Here is an 18,203-nt window from a genome sequence, read left to right as displayed (position 1 = left end):
TATGAACTTTTTGGGCAATATTGTGATAATTTAAAAATTAAGTTAAGAACTCTTATCACTTATAGAATTTTGAAACTCCCCGCCATATATCGATATCATATATATCGATAGTTTGGCACAAAAGCTCTAAATCATGTGTCAACTTGCCGCTTCGTGCCTGGGCACACTGTTTAGCAGGCGACGGCTAAAAAAGTAAGCATATTTTTTCGTCGAAATCTTTGCTCAATTCATTGGACGAACGTTTTCACTTGATTTCAGTACAAAATGGCTTCATTCTTGGCACGTACGAGCGGTCCCATACTTGAATCCGTTAGGCCAGCGACGGTTAAGAAGGTAAGTGCCAGCAAATACCGTTTAAATGCCATTTAAGTGTAAGTGCAAATTCAGTCACTTTACATAATAATGGCAAAGGCGAGAGACAGAGAGAGAGAGAGCAATAAAGAGTTGGCAAGGTGAAGTGCGGCGGCTGCCTTCTTTTCTGTCGCTAGTTCAGGGACAGATCAGTATGGCGGGGGTGGTGATCGTTACTTGGACATGATTCTATTCCTTAGGGGCTAAGTTCGCATTAATTTTGGTGACCGACCAAATGGCTTTAAATTGATAAGCGAGAGGGCTATAGAGTCACGATCGTGGAGCGCCCCTGCCTAGCCACCTGACTTGTGTCGGTGTGACGCAACAGTGTGCCTGTGTGTGTGTGCAGGGGACCTTGAAAGGGGGCCTATATTCCACTTTCCACCACCCATTTTTTGTTTTTGTTATTTTTTTTTATCAATGAGGGGAATGACAACTGTTGCTATCTATTGTTGTTGTTGTTGTTGGTGTTGTCGGGCCCTCTAATTAAATTTTTAATCTGTGAATTAGATTAAGTTATCATCATGAAATGCCGTTAGCCGCTGCTAGACTTGGTCTTTGCTCTTAGCCCGATTTTCTTGTTTATGTTTTTTTTTTTTTTGGATGAATCAGCAAACCAGTTTTAGTTTTTTGTTTGGCAATGACCTCGTGACTGAAAATTTAGCAAACTTCACAATAAAAATTAAATCAAAAATATTAATTAAAATATTTTATAGATTCTTGGCCTTGCCCCTGTCGCCGTCCAACAGCTGAGAAACCTCAACGTACAGGAACATGTCTCCTACAGTCTCCTCAACGAAAGCAAAATCCCAACACCACGGTAAGTAAATCAAAACAAGACACTGCTATTATCAAAGGAATCCATCCAGTAGTAGCCTCATAGCTACAAAGTTGCTGGTCCAAAGTTCAACGAAAGTGCCGCGTTGTCGCAGCATTGATTCATTTTTTCATTTTGGACTTTGGCCTAACTTATTAATTGCTATTAATTAGCTGGGGTAAACAAACGAAAGAAACGCCACAGATTGATAAGATTTGCAAATATATATACCATTTGATCGATGTGTAGTGTCAAGGGTCAGTGACGCGGACTGTGATAAGCAATGCAAGTGTTCTAAGAAGGAGTAGTAATTATAGACATATTCAAAAACAGCTGCAAGCCATTGGCTCTTTTTAGTTTGTTTGTTTAATTGGGAAGCTCTGTTTTTTCCATAAATATTAATAATGGAAACAGCAGTTTTCCGGTCTACACAATCATCCGATTATGTTTTGAAAGGTATGCTCTCTGGTGTCCCAATAACCTTGTCTAGGCAGACTCAAAGTCTCACCTACTGATAAGCACGAATTTACGTAAAGGTCTCTTATCAGGGAATGATTTCGTGGGTTTCCATCATAAAGAGAACTCCCAGAATTACGAGTGACTCACTGATTTGTATGTCTTTTATTTTTAGATTTGCTGTTGCCAAGAACGGCAAAGAAGCGCACGATATTGCCACCAAGCTCAAGACAGACAACCTGGTGCTGAAGGCCCAGGTCCTGGCTGGCGGACGAGGCAAGGGAACCTTCAAAAACGGCCTTAAAGGTGGTGTGCGTGTGGTCTACGAGTGGGTTTTCAAATACATTCGCATTCTAAGATATTATTTTATTAAAAATATTTCATATGTAGTCCCAAGACAGCTGAGGAGATCTCCGCCAAGATGATTGATCAGTTGCTGATCACCAAGCAGACGGGTGCTGCTGGACGAATGTGCAAAAAGGTTATGGTTGCCGAGAGGAAGTTCCCACGTCGTGAGTTCTACTTTGCCGTCATGATGGAGCGGGCTTTCAATGTAAGCTTTAACATATTTAAAATTTAAAGAATTGTACTAAAATAAATGTGTTGCAGGGCCCCGTCTTGATCGCTTCTAAGGAGGGCGGTGTGGACATTGAGGAGGTGGCTGCCACCAGCCCCGAGGCCATTCTGTATGAGCCCATCGACATTGCCACTGGCCTGACCTGCGAGCAGGCTCAGAAAATCATCCAAAAGGTCGGCCTCGGCGGCGAGGGCGAGGAGCAGCATGTCGAGATGCTCCTGAACCTCTACAAACTGTTTGTCAACAAGGATGCCCTTCTGGTTGAAATCAATCCTTATGCTGAGGACGCCCTGTCTGGCTGTAAGTAAGGGATTTCCCATTGTGTTGGCCACTTCTTTTTGTGTAACTCATCCCATTTTCTCATCTCAACCTAACTCTCATTTGTGCTTGTTCCTAATCCTGGGTGTTTGGTCTGTCTAGGCTGTAAGTATTCGTTCTAAAACCAATCCTTAGAGCTTTTTTGAAGCATTTTTTAAAAATAATTTTGATGGATTTTGGTAGTCTTTGCTTTGGACGCTAAGCTGCGATTCGACGACAATGCCGAGTTCCGTCAGAAGGAGCTGTTTGCGCTGCGCGATTGGACCCAGGAGGACCCCAAGGAAGTCGAGGCTGCCAAATACAATCTGAACTACATTGCTTTGGATGGAACTATCGGCTGCATGGTGAACGGTGCCGGTTTGGCCATGGCCACCATGGACATCATTAAGTTGTACGGTGGCGAACCCGCCAATTTCCTGGATGTTGGTGGTGGTGCTACGGCCGAGGCTGTAAAGGCTGCCTTCAAGATCATCACCTCGGATCCCAAGGTGCTCTGCATTTTGGTCAACATTTTCGGTGGCATTATGCGTTGCGATGTCATTGCCGAGGGCATTATTTCAGCCACCAAGGATCTGAATCTGAACATGCCTGTGGTTGTGCGTTTGCAGGTTAGTTTGCATGAAAATATTTATTATAAAACAAACTAATAAGAATCCATATCTTTTTCCAGGGAACCAAAGTAAAGGAGGCCCGTGAACTGATCCGCACCTCTGGCTTGAAGATTTTGGCTCGTGATGATTTGGACAAGGCTGCCGATCTGGCCGTCCATCTGGCGCAGATCGTCAAGCTGGCCCGCGAAATGAAAATGGATGTCAACTTCGAGATTCCCGACAACCAAAAGTAGGCTAAGTCAACCACCAACCACCACTAATTACACTGCAGACACAACCAGAAGAAGGTCGACAAAAGTTGAAACTACAATACTACTCAATGAAACCCAATGCCATCGCGCTTCGTAGCTTTAGCATTACTCGTAACTCGTCGGTCGAACAATTTGATGAATTGATTTTGCAAAAATGTTAAGTTTAAAAGTGTTAGCTATGTCATAGATAATTCGAATAATCCAAGAATAGTTCAATGTTCTCTCTATGCACCCGAAAATCCGTTTAAATAGCACGAGATATGAAATACATGGAACCGAAAATACCTTTGAATTGTGATTTTTGCAAAATTCATTTAATTTTTATTTATTTAAATGCGCGAAGCTGCTTTTGAGATAAGAAGCAGTTTCCGATTGTGTATTATGCTATTTAATTTTGCTTTAAATTAAAACACAAACAATCTACAATGCGGAACACTATTATTTCTATAATTTTTCTAAATTAATTCCATCCGATCCTTAGGGAGAAGGGTGGCAAGTCTGGAGGTGGTAAGGATGGGAAGAAATGTGAAAAGGGAGACGCCAAGAAAAAGGATGATAAAAAGGATTGCACGCAAAAGGAAGAGAAAAAGAAGAAGCCCAAAAAGGATGTTTGCGAAAAGAAGGAGGCCAAGAAGGATGATTCCAAGGGCAAGAAGTAGTATTCTCCATATTAAGCCAAAATCTGAACAAAATGGGATGGGCTACTGCACCCCAGATGAAGCCATAATAAAAATTCCAAATCCATGACTATATCGAATAGCGAGTTCCATCCATGAGTTCAACAGTTATTCCAGTTCCCTAACAGACTCCTCGGCCAGTTGTAAATTTATAAATATTTCCCAAATACTCTATATATATATATATATATTTAATCAAAGTTAAATCGATTGTAAGTTCTCTGGTTTGTTTATTGTGTGTTTGTTGGAGTCTTAGAATCGATCGACTAGAGATAGTATGTGGTTCTGTTCCTGTTCCCGCCAGTCAGTGTCGCCATCGCCCAGGTTTCCGGCATATTCTGTGAATGGAATCATTATCAAGGTGGTTCAATATTCTATCAACTTTCAAGTTATACCCCTCATTATGCTGCGTATAGTCTTCATGGAGGCGCCACGCAAGTTAAGTATCTGCAGGACGCGCTGCTTCACAGTCTCCGAGGTGGAACTGACCTCCAGCAGGATGTAGTCGATGCGCTGGAGCGTGAACAGGCCACCAGTCAACCGCTTAATGTAATTATTCTCCGCCTCCTCGTCCTCATCAATGCTGGGATCCTGTTCGTAAACAAATATTTGTATTAATAAAATCTCTTAAATTTAAAAATAAAATAAAGTGTTACCTTGGCCTGCTGATCAATTTCCTTGTCGATGGCCTCCACCTTGACCAGATATTTAAGGTGAAGTTCCAGCAGTCGGTCCACCTTCTCATGGTCATTCTCGGTGAACTTGGCCAACAGGCGCTGGCGGTGTGTGCCCTTGCAGTTGCGCAGCATGGAGGCAATTACGGAGGTCACGTGCTCCTCATGCTCGTCGGCGGAGATCAGACGCTGCTTGTTGCGTTTCGGCGTTTTCATGAACAGGGGAAAGATGGTGCGCAGACCCAGAATCTCAACAAACTTGTTGCAGTTGTCCCGACCATCCTGGCCCGCCATGGCATGATCCAGGACCTTGAGGGAGCCGTTGCGGGACATTTTCTTTTCGCGCAACATCAGGTTCATTAGCTGCAAGCCTTCGCCGCTCAAGAAGCGGTCGCGATTCTCACGGGCCATCAGGGCCGAGCAGAGACAGTTGAAGAGGTTCTGCATAAATTCCTGCTCCTCATTGCTGGAGGGATCGTGTCTTTTGTAAACGGCCAGTTGCTGGAGAAGCACATCCACGCCGTCCAGGGAACCCAGGAGTAATCTGTTCTCGTTTTCCGTTTGGACGAGAATGGAAAGTATTTCGCTGCAATAGAGCTTGTTGGGATCGAAGGGCGATTTGCCGCGCAGACGTTTTAGTATCCAGGCTAGAAGTCCTTGTTCCGCAGCTTCTCCCACAAACTCAGAATCGATTTCCGTCAGATTCTCCACAATAGCCAGGGTATTGTGAACGCCATCAGCTTCCTCCTTGACCTTTTCATTCAAACGCTCCAGGTTCTGGACCAGTAGAGCACAAATTTGCTCCTTTCGCAAGGCATCTATTAAGGCTTCAGCTCCTTCTTGACTCTCGCCCAGAATATCCACATCGGTGACTTCCTGAAGCAGATCCACCACAGCCACCGCAATGTCTGTGTTCTGATGCGCCAGTAATTCCAGTAAACTGTGCAAGCCGTGAAGTTCCACGAGAAGGGGATACAAGTCCGGGACCGTGGCCACGCCCTTTAGCTCTTGAATAACGTTGTGCAGCTCCACTTCCGATTCCATAAACTTGTCGGGGCTGTCGGCGAACTTAATTCGCATTTCCTGGTTCTTTAGGTTTCGCTTTTCGAAAACAAGGATCAACTTCTTGAGACTCTGTTCATCCAAGACATCTCCATCGGCTTCCTCGTTTTCCACATACTTGAGGATGTTCAGCCGCTCCTCCTCTGTTAGTTCCGGATCGAATTCGAATGCGGAACCACCTCCTGATGCTGAAGAGCCTCCAGCTTGCTTGCCATAGTTGGCAGACTCCTTGGCCTCTGCAATGCGCCGCATGCGTTTGGTTTTCTCATCGCCGCTTCGTTTCTGTGAAGGTTCCACCTCGAAATCGTCGTCTTCATCCTCGTGCGGCCTTTTGGGCGTTTGTTCCGGCTGACCAATGACATTTCCTCATTAGTTATGGTTTATTTAATGATAAAAAAACTTACCTTGAAAGCCAGCAGTTCGCCGATATCCATGATCCGTGATTTTTGCTTGGAATCAAAAAATAATAAACATTTAAGGAGGTGCTGCCGCTGCTTCTTCTTTAAGCCGTGCGCCGAGCGTTTTCTAACACTAACGTGGGTACGGTCTCACTGAAACGATTAACGATGAGGCGGGAGCTATCGATAACTTTTTAAATTGTTTTTTTGAAACCAGTTCGTAAGCAAATGAGAAAATATGGAATACAATATATGTACGATTATAAAGTAAATGAATACTACAAATTTTTAATATTCTAAAAAAAAAACTAACAGGAGGTACTTTACTAATAACTTTATTTTGTTATCCATTTCTAGTCAAAGCTTTCCCACCTGATGATTTTACTTTAGAATGAACTTATAACCTATTCCTGCCTCCGCAGGCACTTCTCGGCCCTACTCCTGCCGTTGCGGCTATGACGACAACTTTACAAAAATTCCTATAAGCCAAACCCCAAAAAATAAATTTACAACTGCTTTAAGCCCAGTAATTCGGCAAGTTGTTTCAGTCGACTTGCCCGTGTCTGAAGCCGTCTCTTTCGCTCTGTTGGGCTTTCTTCCAGCCAGTCTCAAGCCAGTTCGTCAGCATGATTTTCAGTTGTTGTTGTTGGTATTTCTGCTGCGGCTGCTGCCGCTTTTTTTCCTACTCTTTTCTGGCTTGTTTCATGTTGACCCACTTTTCGTGGCAATACGTGAGCCAGCACAGTGGGCCTAAACAGCGGTGAAAGCTCACAATGCATCCGTTTGGAGACTATAATTTTTTTTAGTTATAGAATTCTATTTAATTTTTGATTATAAATATTCAATTTTTTTTATAAACTAGTTACTGTTTCATAAATAACTAAAAGTATTTAAATTTATAACTTTTTCAAAGTAGTAAAAAAAAGGGATTTGGTTCTAAAATATTTAAATTTCAAACCTAGAACTATTTAAAAAAGGAACAAACTAAAAACCAATTATTTTTCTATAATTTTCTCTCTTTTATTTCCTTATGTTTCATTTATTGTTTTAAAATGTTTCTGCTTTTTAATGTGAAAACCCCACTGTGCCGGGCAAAAAAAATCATAAACTGAATTGCCAACAGGTTATGGCGACGACCACGAAACCGTCGACTCCGAACCTCTGGGGCTGGCTTTTTGTTGGCATTGCCTTGCTGTTGCTCGACTGTTGGCCAAAGAGTAGTAAAAAGGGCCATGACAGTGACACTTTGAAGTTTGAGGTTAAATCGTCAATGTTTAGGCCTTGGTCTTGCTCTTCGGTCGCCGATGTTATTGTTGTGGTTTGCTCTTTTTGCTCTCTCGATATGCTTCAACATAATTCGTGCGGTATTTATGGGGATTTTCTGTACGTCTGTCTCTGTTTTCAGGCTCTTCATCTTCCATGCAAATGGCTGGAAACAAAAGACTTTAGCAACAAACTTGCCAAGAAATATCTTTGAACTCACGCATGCTCACACGTTTTTATTTAGCTTATTAATTAATTTTTTTTTGTTATTGTTTTTGCTTCTGCACAACCGACACACACTCAAGCACACACAGTCATAGACACAAGCTTACATTTGAAAAGTGAAATTTCAAAGTAGAACAACCGGCAACAACAACTCACGTATAGAGGTTCCAATAAAAATGGGGTCACTTGTTACTGGCCAACCACTGGCCCCCCAAACACCCTCCCCCGTTGCCGTCTCTGTCCTAACCCCAACGATACCCCACTGACCATTGAACGCATAGATCACGCGCCGTCTGTTGTTGTTGTTGTGTATGTTGTTTTTGTGTTGTTGCCGTTGTGCATCGTAAATTAATTGCAGTCTCGTCGCGTCTTTTTTTTTATATTTTTACATTTAGTTGGTTTTTTTTGGCTTAAATCGTTCTCAGTTGGGTTTTAGGCCATCCATCGTGTGCGCCATTAAAATGCACCACGAACTTGTCAACGAAATGGAATAAATTGTGAAATATTTCTCTTCTCAGAATTCAAGACTTTCGCTTTGGCCAAAAGTATGGAAAAATACGTTAAATATTTTAAGATTTTAGTTTACAACTTTTGGAAATATTTCTTTCGTTAACCCCTTTGCCTCAAAAAGTTCTTCTTGCTATTGATCTTGTTACAATATTGCCTAGTTTTTTTTTTAATATTCTTTCCTCTTTTTTGGTTCGTAATAATAATCAAGTTTAATTGTGTATTTCATAAGATTTTCGTTGTGCACTGTTTGCTTTTGCTGCTAATTAAAGTTGGCTGAGCAGCTAAAAACAAAAAACTAAAAATACAAAATCAAGAAAACCAGAACAGCACTTAAATATTAATAATTGATTATAATGTTATTACGGACATGATTTATTCTTTTTTGAATCTTGGCCAGCCGTTCGGCGAGGCGTGAACAAATTTAAGCTTCAGTCAAGAGGACTAGAGCAGTGGAAATCGTTGCAAAATCAAAAGTAATACTAGGGTTGTGCATTTAATTTTTTTAATTGCCGAAAAAAGAGCGAGTGCATAAATTATGAATGTTGCGAAATGTTAACAAGTCCAAGTCCAGATTTCCTCTACTTCCTGCACGCTAGCCATTTCCGTTCTGCTTTTGGAGCTCCTCTTCCTGCCTCCCCCCATCGTCGCCTCGCATCAATCAAAGACTCAATCAAGAGCAAAAGTAATCAAAACTGATAGCAACACAGCCCCAACAAATGAGGAAAACACAAAATGAACAAATAAACACAATAACTCACACACTGAAAAATCATGCGAGTAAATAAAAAAGGGAAGAAGTTGGTGCGACAAAAGCAAATATGGAGGCAAGACAAAATCGTTAAAAATAACAATATATGTGTATAAAAAATGGCATAGCAGATGCAACATTAACAACATCACCACCAACCAATGGGCAAAACACAAAAAAGTCCAACCAAACAAACAAACAATACATACACATACAAAATAGAAATGGAGAGCAACTTTCACCCAAGGTCATTGTGTCTTTAACTGCGCCAAAGCTCAAAAACAGCAAGGCAGCAGCAATACAGGCAACAGCAACACCAGCAACTAGCAACATCGGCAACAGCCACGGCTGGACAATATTAATATGCGACGGCGGCAAGGCACGACCGTCCTAGCCAACAACGCCCGACGTCCGATTTACTATTTTTCACGAAAAGAAGTCCCACAAAGAAAGGTTAACCAGTGGCGATTGCAGCCTAGTTGCACTTGCAATTTAAATAGTTTCCAGTTGCAGCAGACACTACTCAAGGGCATATTCAAATCTGGAGTGAAAAGGAAAGCTTTTATGTTATGTTTTTTTGCTTTTTATGATTAGTACTATATAATTTTTTTGATTATACTTTATTTAGAAGCTACTACTGTAATAATACTAGAGAGGTGTTATATATTAGCTTGTTTATTAAATGGTTTTAAATATTTCTGTATAAATAAAACACAATAGATTTTAGTTTTCCTCATTTCTACCTCCCATAGTACAACCTTACAAAAATGTAAATTTAAAAGATTAAAGGTAGAGTTAGAACAGTAACACTAGTTATAGAATAAGGCTATGTGTGTTTATTTTACAGACTCAGATTTTACTCATACCTTGATAATATTTTATTATAGATAATACTTATATGATCATGTACTCTTGTATATTTATTTTATATTTCCTTTTAATTATTATAACATGAACCATTATTTCTAATCTCCATCTTCTTCTGAAGCTTCTTAGGCCAACCTAAATGCCTGCTTAGGCATTTCAATCTTGAGGAATCCCCCATTATTCATATTATCTAGCTAGACACCTGGATCTGGGTCATGCTTAGCCACATTGTTAGCTGGATGCAATTAAGTGGCCGAAAACAGAAAGATGAGAGAGTTGAAGATGACTTTTAATTGACATAAAGTTTAATTAAAAGTCTCGAGAAGAAAATAGATGAAAGAGATTCCGCAGAGGTTGGTATTTTAGGTTTCTAATGTATTTTAAATTATGTTATTAAGAGATGGCAGAAAAATATAAAATCGGAAGAGAAAAGAAGTGTAAAAAAACATGAAATAATTGAAGTTAAAAACGCTTTTGTTTGTTATTTAAAATAGGATCTTTCAAACATTTTTTTGTATATTTTTTTTTTGTTAAAAATAGTGTGTGAATATAACAAAAGCTTAACCCTTGACTGGCGACGGTCGCCGCACGTAGCACAGTTTGATTAGAACAAAACGAAGCCACAGCAAGAGCACACAGCTTCACTGGCATGATGTTGCATAAATTTAAGTGCCACAGATACAAGGCGCAAGATACAGAAACGAGTTACAGATACATCAAGAAGCAGGCGCGCCAGCAGATCTGAAGCTCTGAAGAGTCAGCGGCATAGAAATGCGGATGCGAACCACAGAGTCTCGAGTCTGGAGACCCCACTCCAGATACAGATACAGATTGTATGTAACTATGTATGTAAGTATCTATATACCGGTGTCTACCTCCAGACTGGCTGCGGTGAAAGAGCAAAATATCTTAGTATCTTAGCTGGGACTGTTGTTGCTGCTTCTCCTGCTCATGCTGCTGCTGCTGCGAGTTAACATTTCAAATCCGCTGCGGTTCTCTGTGGCAAGAAACGAGAAACGAAACGAGTCTGGAAATTGGGTCAGTGGCACAGTGTGGTATGCATGGCATTCTCTGCCATAGTATCAGTGTATCCGTATAGTTCGTATCTGTATCTGTACAGTATATACGTCGTGTGGGTTTCGGGTCTGGTGCCGCCGTCTTTCTTTGGCTCTTTCTTCGCCTGGCTTTCATTGTGGTCAATATAATGATTCTACCCGACTGGTTTGGTTTTCAAGACTTGGCTCGCGGTTTGCTGGTTGCTGGTTGCTGGCTGCTGGTGTCGTCGCATATTTTTGTGGCTGCTACTCCATTTTACTTTAACTCTTTTTTTGTAGTTTTGTGTGGCCGAACGTGCCTCAATGCGACGCTGTCAGGTTGCTAATGGGGACCAGAAGAGGAGACAACGGGGCGTGTGAGGCATATGCAATGCGGCGGCAACACCCAAATGTCGCTGCCTCAGACTCCAAACCGACTCCGATTTACATTCAAATGTCCACTCATTAAGCATACGCCATGTGGTCCGCCCCTCCAAAATGAAAACACCATTGCATCCATAGGCTTAACTTGTTTTGCACATTTTGAATGACATTTTGCGTTTATTTAAATATAATTAATTAAATAATAATCATTACAATTAGGAAATAAATATTTACAAATCGAAATATGTTGAACAAAATTCAAGTTTGCTTTTGTAAAAATAAATAAAATTGCACGATAACTAAAATAACACAATTAATATTGTCTCCTTTTGTTTATAGAAATTAATTATATTTTTATGCTAGCATTAAATTATTTTAGAGTTTATTCAATTGATGGTTTTCTTGTGCTGAGTGGGTTAAGGATAAATAATTTCGGGTATATCGAAAATAATTTAATATTAATATTAACTTTAAAACTTTAGCAACAAACTTTTTAAAAAACAAATTAACAACGATATTAGCTAAATTTAATTGATTTTATTACTTGAGTACTATTTCTTTTTATGCTTTATTTTTTTGTTTGCAAGATAATTATTATGAATAATATTTTGCCAAGCCCGCTACGAGTTTTTACACTAATTTATGTTTTAAAATTATCAATTTTCCATTGGTTTGTACATATTAAAGTATTTAATTTAAAATTGTTATTGCTTTCTTGTTTTGCGTTTAATTTAAATTATAATTTGTATGCGTCACTTTTTCAGTTTCTAACATGATGAGGTAAAGACAATATATGAAACTTTATACAACTTCCACTTCCTCTTAAACTGGTACTATTGTCTAGATTAAAGTATTAATTATTACCTGTGCCAGGACCTTGGATGCTCGAAGCACGCGACCCTGCATCAAAACAGAACAACAGTTGCAGAATGACAATTGGACGCTTCGTTGTTCTTAGATTGCTTGTGGTTCCTTTGGCTCATCGGATTGCGAAAGGATATTGGTGATAATATAGTTTATACCTCAGGTATTCTATACTTTAATTGCCTGTTTGGAGGTAGTAGGTTGATCTTTCGCTAGCCTCACAAAACTCCTAACCAAAAGCTATGAACTGGACGGGTATGGTATTAACTTGATGAATTAAATAATGATTTTGCTAACTTAGTTAAAGCCTACATACTTGAACGCTTTCATTTAATAAACTATTAAATGTCATAGCAATTTTTTGATAATTTTCCTAACGCATTGAAAAGTTTCCTATAATTTTGACTAATAACCATTAAGCAAAGAGATCAAAAGCAACCAACAACAACGAATATCAAATGGTGTGTGTATGCCACTGCGTGACCTATTCAAAAATTGTATTCTATATATTCCAACGGATATATAGGAGCTAATAACCAAATATCGAACAGATATTAACGATATTAGCCTGGCCCAGCACTGGCACACACGCACCCAGAGAAACAGGTGGAATCCAACCAACAGGAGGCACTTCCTTGGGACAGAAAGCGACTCCCTCACACAGAAAGTATTGTATTTTTTGTAATCACAAAGAACTTGCTTCCAAGGCTCTATGAATGGATAACTTTTTCTGTGCTGGCATGGACTCCCAGCCCGGTATGCTACTCTTATTGCTCGGCCATAAAATGGAGCTCCTTGGGGAGCGTCAGTCACGCCCAATTCTCTTGTGTATCTGTTGATGTTTGAGCAGGTGCGCCTTCTGGCGGAAGGCCTTGGCGCAGACGTCGCAGCGGAAGGGCTTCTCGCCCGTGTGGGTGCGAAGGTGCACCTTAATGTTGGATTTGTTGAGGAACCCCCTGTTGCAGATGCTGCACCGATGCACAGGCTTCTCCTTGCCCAGCAGACCGCTTAAGTCGCTGGCACTGAAGCCGGATGGCGAGATGGCGCTCATTTGGGCAGTGGTGGGTGGACCACCGCCATCCTGTTGTTGCTGTTGTTGTTGTTGCTGCTGGTGCTGTTGGCTGGACTTCTTTTGGGAGCGCGATCGCTTGGCTTTTGGCGTCCCAGTTCGCAGTTCCGCCCCCGTTGTGCTGGCCGTTGTGGTGTGTGGGTAGTTTCCGAGAAGATCCGGCGAACAGAGGCCATTATCCTTGAGGGATAGACCGGAATTGGGCATGGAATAGCCGCCCTGCTGGTGGGGATTCCCCGTGGGCTGGTTGGCTGTCGGATTGCTGAGATAGCGGGGATTGATCATCAGGCCGTTGGGGTTGTCCGTGGTGCTGACCACCGATCCTGGGGGGCTGCAGCTGCTGCTGGTAGCCGCCGCCAGCTCGTTACAGTATGAGGTAGATGTGGGCGCCTGGGCCTCTCCCTTGCCGCCCGGCCCGCCTTGGCTGGAGCCGCCGGAGTTGGGCGGTCCGTTCTGCAGGCGATTATGCAGCAGCGGCATATATCCGTGACTCAGCAGGCTTTGGAGCGTCGAACTACTGGCATGCATGGGCAGTGGGCTGTGGGGCAGCATAAAGTCCGCCAGGGAGTCCTGCTGCGACACTAGTACCTTTGCCGACTCCTGCTGTATGCAATTGCCGTCGATCCAGGCATCCAGGTCCATCCAACTGTCCCGTGTGTCGTTGCCATCGTCCTTGTCCAGCTGATTTGGCACCGTGGTATCCGCAATGGCAGAACCAATAATTGCGGCTATGTCGTCAATGGAGTTCATGTCCACGTACTCTGTCAGATCCTTGTAGATCCTGACACCACTACCATGCAGGGAATCGGCCACTTGGTCGATGGGTGTTAACGTGGCTATGCTGGGACCGGCTCCATTGCCGTTTCCGTTTGCCGATCCGCCGTTCATTACGCAGCTATCGGCCACGGAGTAAAGCTTAGAATCTAGTTGACTATCGGCGAAGAGCTTCACGTCCGTCAGACAGGCGTCAGCTCCCGCTCCACCTCCTCCTGCATTGCCACTCAGGACACTTTCCGGCAGGCAGGTGGAGGATGAGACTATGTTGTGCTCATTAGAATTGGAGTTGCTGGCGTTGCTGTTGTTCCCGCCACTACTGCCTCCACCGACACCCGCATTCGACTGCGTTGTGGACGTGGGATTCGCCTGGTTCTGGGCCTGGTAGGCACTTTGCATGTAGTTGTTGTTGCTCTCATCGGGCAGCCTTTGAGCAATGGCATGGTAGTGGTGTCCGGAGATACCGTTTATCGACAGGTGACCCGTATAGCCAGTAAATGGCGGCAGGGGCTTCAAATCCGACAGTCCATTCAATGTGGAACCATTCAGCAGGAGGTTATCCAGCACATCCAGCGAGTTCTTCTGATCCGTGTCACTCTGCAGGGAGTCCAGGTCGTGCTCCAGCAGCAGCTTGTGACCATCGAGTAGGTACTGATCCTGGCCAGAGGTCTGCGGGGGACCCCAGCACGGACTCATCAGCAGGCTTTCAACTTCCGATTCACTTGGGCCGTTCATGCTGCAAAACTTCATTGTCAGTGGACCCAGGCGATCGAGGCGAATCTTGTGGCGATCCGTGGATTAGCAGGTCTCTAACTATCCAAGGATCTGGGATTTAACTGGAATTAATAAAAAAAAGGAAAAGGTATAAGTTTAGAAATGAGTTTAAAAATGTACTAAACCTAAAACTATCTACAAAGTTGATTCTACTTCATGCGGATTAGCCTAAAAATTAATAACCTACATTTTCAGGGTTTTTGTTAATAATGAAATATATAAAGGCTAAAAAGGCTTGGTTTGTGAATATTAAATATTAATAACAATCTACTTTCTTTAGGAAAATTTTAGTTAGAGATAATCTAAAAGCTCTACCAAGCCTTATACGATTTGTAAACCTGTTTCATTCACAGATACTTGACCCTAACCCTTGATAGATCCAAAGATGCTGGATAAGCCAAGATAGAAATTAAGCTTACACTGGGCTTCCGCTGTTTTGACCCCACCTTTAACTAATTAATTTCAGGTGCTGCCCCAGCCCCCCCACCAACCTCTGGCCGGAGTTTGCTGACAACCTGAAACATCGATTCCGATACAGTGATAGCCCTTGCTAATGATTGTTTAATATGAAAATATTAAACAAAAACGTTAGACAAAAAACATGTTCTGGCCCGCCCGTTGACTAAAATATATATTTCCACGGGGCTTTCGGCTTCCCAGCCGAAAAGAGATTAAGTTAAGACATTCGATAAGCCTTAATGTCCATAAACAAGAAGAAGAGAGGGCCATAAGTAGCTTGGGATGCATAAGAAAACGTAGAAGAAACCAAAATCGATACCAGAATCGGCCAATAATAATTTCCGAGCGGTATTTGGGTCAAAACATTAATAATCAGTTAAATTAGCATATAAATTGATGGAGCTAGAAACGGTGCGGGGTGCATGGTGCGGAGAAAAGGGGGGTAGGGAGTGGTAACGCATTCGTCTACGAATGTGTGATCGAATTTGATATTTGTATTTCGATGGTGCACGCTTGATTGGAACCCAAGTGGAAGTTCTCCAAACGGAGCCCCAAAAAAAAGCAACAACATGTAAAAGGCCGACAACGAAAGCACAGCAAAAACAACAACAACGAAAAATCACAGGTGTAGACCAAAAGAAAGAGAAGAAGAAACAAGTCGTCCCACACTTTGTAGCACAACAGCCAAACGAGTGCACTAAGAAAAAATATTTTGGTAAAGAAATAATAGGTATAAATTTATTTTAGTTTTATTTTAACTAAAATAAAAAAAAAAATAAAAATATTAAAATCCGTTTTTCAACAAAAATACATTTAAAAATTAGCATTTTTTTATCGCAGTGCATAAGTTTATTTGGTTAACTAGTTGGAACACAAAACGAAACGAAATAAAAGAAACGGTAAAGCAATAACATCGTTCCCCCCCAACCTCCTTTTCTTTTTAGCCATCTTGCCATCCCTCTTTCTCTTGTACATAAACAGTTAACTTGATTTCGAGGCTTGGCTTGATGAAGAGGAAGACAAAATAGAAGAAGCAGAAGAGGCCGAAATCAAAGCTAGACATTGTCCAGCTGCAAAGAGAAAATTTCGCTTTCAACAGGTTGGCGCTGCTTAGCTTAGCAACATCGGTGTTGCCGACTTTACTACCAACATGTTGCTGTTTAGCCTAGCATGCGGAAAGAAGAAGCAGAAAAAAAGCTGCTCGGCTGCCGTCGACGCAGGCGCAGCTAAGCGTGGCGGCAGAGAAGCTGAAAAACTACCGTTAGCCGAGAGACGTCGAGAGATGGCGAGAGACCTGCTGACATACTTCCGTGCTGTAGCTTAGCAACATGGGCCAACAACACGGGCCAGAAACATTGGCCAGCAACATGTTGATAGTTTACCTGGTGGCAGTTGGATAGATGTTGCGAGCTTATGGATTTTGGATTTTCTTTCATGATATTACTTAAAATATATTATATTTAAAATATGAAAACATGGTAATAAATATTATAATATTTAAATTATTTTTTCTAGTCAATTACATTGCATTATATATTTTCCAAAAAAATATAAAGTGCTCATCATATATACCACCTATTTCTGTAATATTTAGGATCTTGATGGATTTTGTAGACCCTTTGACTTTATGGCCCAACTGGGAGCTAAAATTGGCGTGAAATATTTTATGGCAAACAAAAACCCCTCATTCTGAGTGCCTCTGTGGCTCCAATTCAGATTCTATGGCCGAATCTGACCCCCCCATTGTTATTGTTTGACTGCGCGTCAGATTTTACACATTTCTGTTTGGCCGGCGTTTTATTGTTGCTGCTACATGAGCATTTTGTGTTTTAATGAGCCACATTGTAACGGTGGTCCGCTGCTCCGTTTGCATTTGAATGCCCACCGCCAACACACAGCCACAGATACATTTTCAGATACAGATACACGCACACACCGTCACCCAATTTTGCGGGGGCGCGCCGCACAATGGGCCGCTATTGTAATTTAAGCTTGTAAATGGTCAGAAGACCCACAATGGGCAATGTCAGCTGACGGAGCCGGGCCGTGGGGGCATTATAATTACTTTTGTGTCAGTCAACTGGGCCGAAAGCTCTTAACGGTTATTTCGAACGAATTAGTGCGAATTTTTGACAGCTGACTGATTTTATGACCTCTCAGGTGGCCGAATATTTATATTTTTTTTTGGCTTGGTAATTTTTTGAAAATAATTTAATTATGTATGAAGATAAAATATGATTTTTAATGGGAATTATATTAAGACATTTATAAAATATGTAGAAATTAATTTTGATCATATACATTTTGATCATATACAAACAAATATTTAGCCCACTTAAGCTCAATAACTCCATTTATGGATAATTCTGTTAATTTGTGAAAAGAAAGCCTACTTCCTTATACAGAACCAATTAAAAACTATCTCTCACTATCTATTCCAGTGTCGGATTTAGAAAGATACTCAAAGCAATCCCCTTCACGAATCGCTGGCTAATTTCCTGGCCAATTGATCATTTGGCTAGAGAAACGCGAAGACAAAAAAATATCTTATTTAACCATCTAACAGGCAACTAAGTGTCTGACCCGAGCAATTGACCAGCGAAATGAACTCTAAACTGCATCAACAACACGGCCCGAACAACAGCTGCTGACGAAAATTGAGTTCTTAACGTTTCCTAGGAGAGAATCGAAAAAAAGAAGAAAAAATTAAGAAGAAAAATCTTAAAACTCGAACGGAAATTGGGCTTAACCTTTGGCGGCAATCAACTTCCGTTTAAATGTTCGAACACGATGCGGCGGCAAAGGTCAAAACGTTTTGGCCAAAGTCAAGCTGCAAACACTTTCCTCCGCCTCCTCACGGATCCAAAATGAAAAGAAAAATCAGGTCGGCATTGGCGGTTTTTTTTTTCGCCGCCCCCCTCTTGGCGGGAGCTTGTGAGTTGCGGAGGGCGGATGACTGGAAAAAGCGAATGAAAAATTATTTGATTGCAAAATTTACAACCGCAATGATTTCCACTTGGACGGGGCAGCATCCACACGA

General features: G+C 41.6%; 3 protein-coding genes across 4 annotated transcripts; 1 reads left to right on the top strand and 2 right to left on the bottom strand.

The window, feature by feature from the left end:
• The first annotated feature begins 63 nt into the window (after nucleotides 1-63).
• On the top strand, nucleotides 64-4,274 carry ScsbetaA (Succinyl-coenzyme A synthetase beta subunit, ADP-forming). 2 transcript variants are annotated; one of them, XM_070280827.1, is made up of 9 exons: nucleotides 64-192; nucleotides 259-333; nucleotides 1,068-1,171; nucleotides 1,800-1,952; nucleotides 2,015-2,177; nucleotides 2,234-2,501; nucleotides 2,703-3,127; nucleotides 3,190-3,359; nucleotides 3,863-4,274. In XM_070280827.1, exons 2-9 carry the CDS (start codon nucleotides 265-267, stop codon nucleotides 4,038-4,040), a joined length of 1,530 nt encoding a protein of 509 aa, XP_070136928.1. In that variant the 5' UTR covers nucleotides 64-192; nucleotides 259-264; the 3' UTR covers nucleotides 4,041-4,274. The 2 variants fall into 2 exon arrangements, with proteins under 2 accessions (XP_070136928.1, XP_017104672.1); XM_017249183.3 differs by having other exon boundaries at nucleotides 192-333.
• LOC108130622 (beta-catenin-like protein 1) lies at nucleotides 4,226-6,443 on the bottom strand. The gene is made up of 4 exons (XM_017249180.3): nucleotides 6,199-6,443; nucleotides 4,715-6,142; nucleotides 4,454-4,649; nucleotides 4,226-4,396 (listed from the first exon to the last, which is right to left on the bottom strand). The coding sequence occupies exons 1-4, from the start codon at nucleotides 6,226-6,228 to the stop codon at nucleotides 4,311-4,313; spliced, it is 1,740 nt and encodes a 579-aa protein (XP_017104669.2). The 5' UTR covers nucleotides 6,229-6,443; the 3' UTR covers nucleotides 4,226-4,310.
• Nucleotides 6,444-11,436: 4,993 nt separating this feature from the next.
• ich (zinc finger protein ichor) lies at nucleotides 11,437-14,758 on the bottom strand. The gene has a single exon (XM_043211918.2). It carries the CDS (start codon nucleotides 14,678-14,680, stop codon nucleotides 12,893-12,895), a length of 1,788 nt encoding a protein of 595 aa, XP_043067853.1. The 5' UTR covers nucleotides 14,681-14,758; the 3' UTR covers nucleotides 11,437-12,892.
• Between the last annotated feature and the right edge of the window lie 3,445 nt (nucleotides 14,759-18,203).

Source organism: Drosophila bipectinata, chromosome 3R (genome assembly GCF_030179905.1).
Source record: "Drosophila bipectinata strain 14024-0381.07 chromosome 3R, DbipHiC1v2, whole genome shotgun sequence".
NCBI classification, from domain to species: Eukaryota; Metazoa; Arthropoda; class Insecta; order Diptera; family Drosophilidae; genus Drosophila; species Drosophila bipectinata.
Note: the sequence above shows the minus strand (reverse complement) of the source record. Positions and strands in the feature narration are given on the sequence as shown.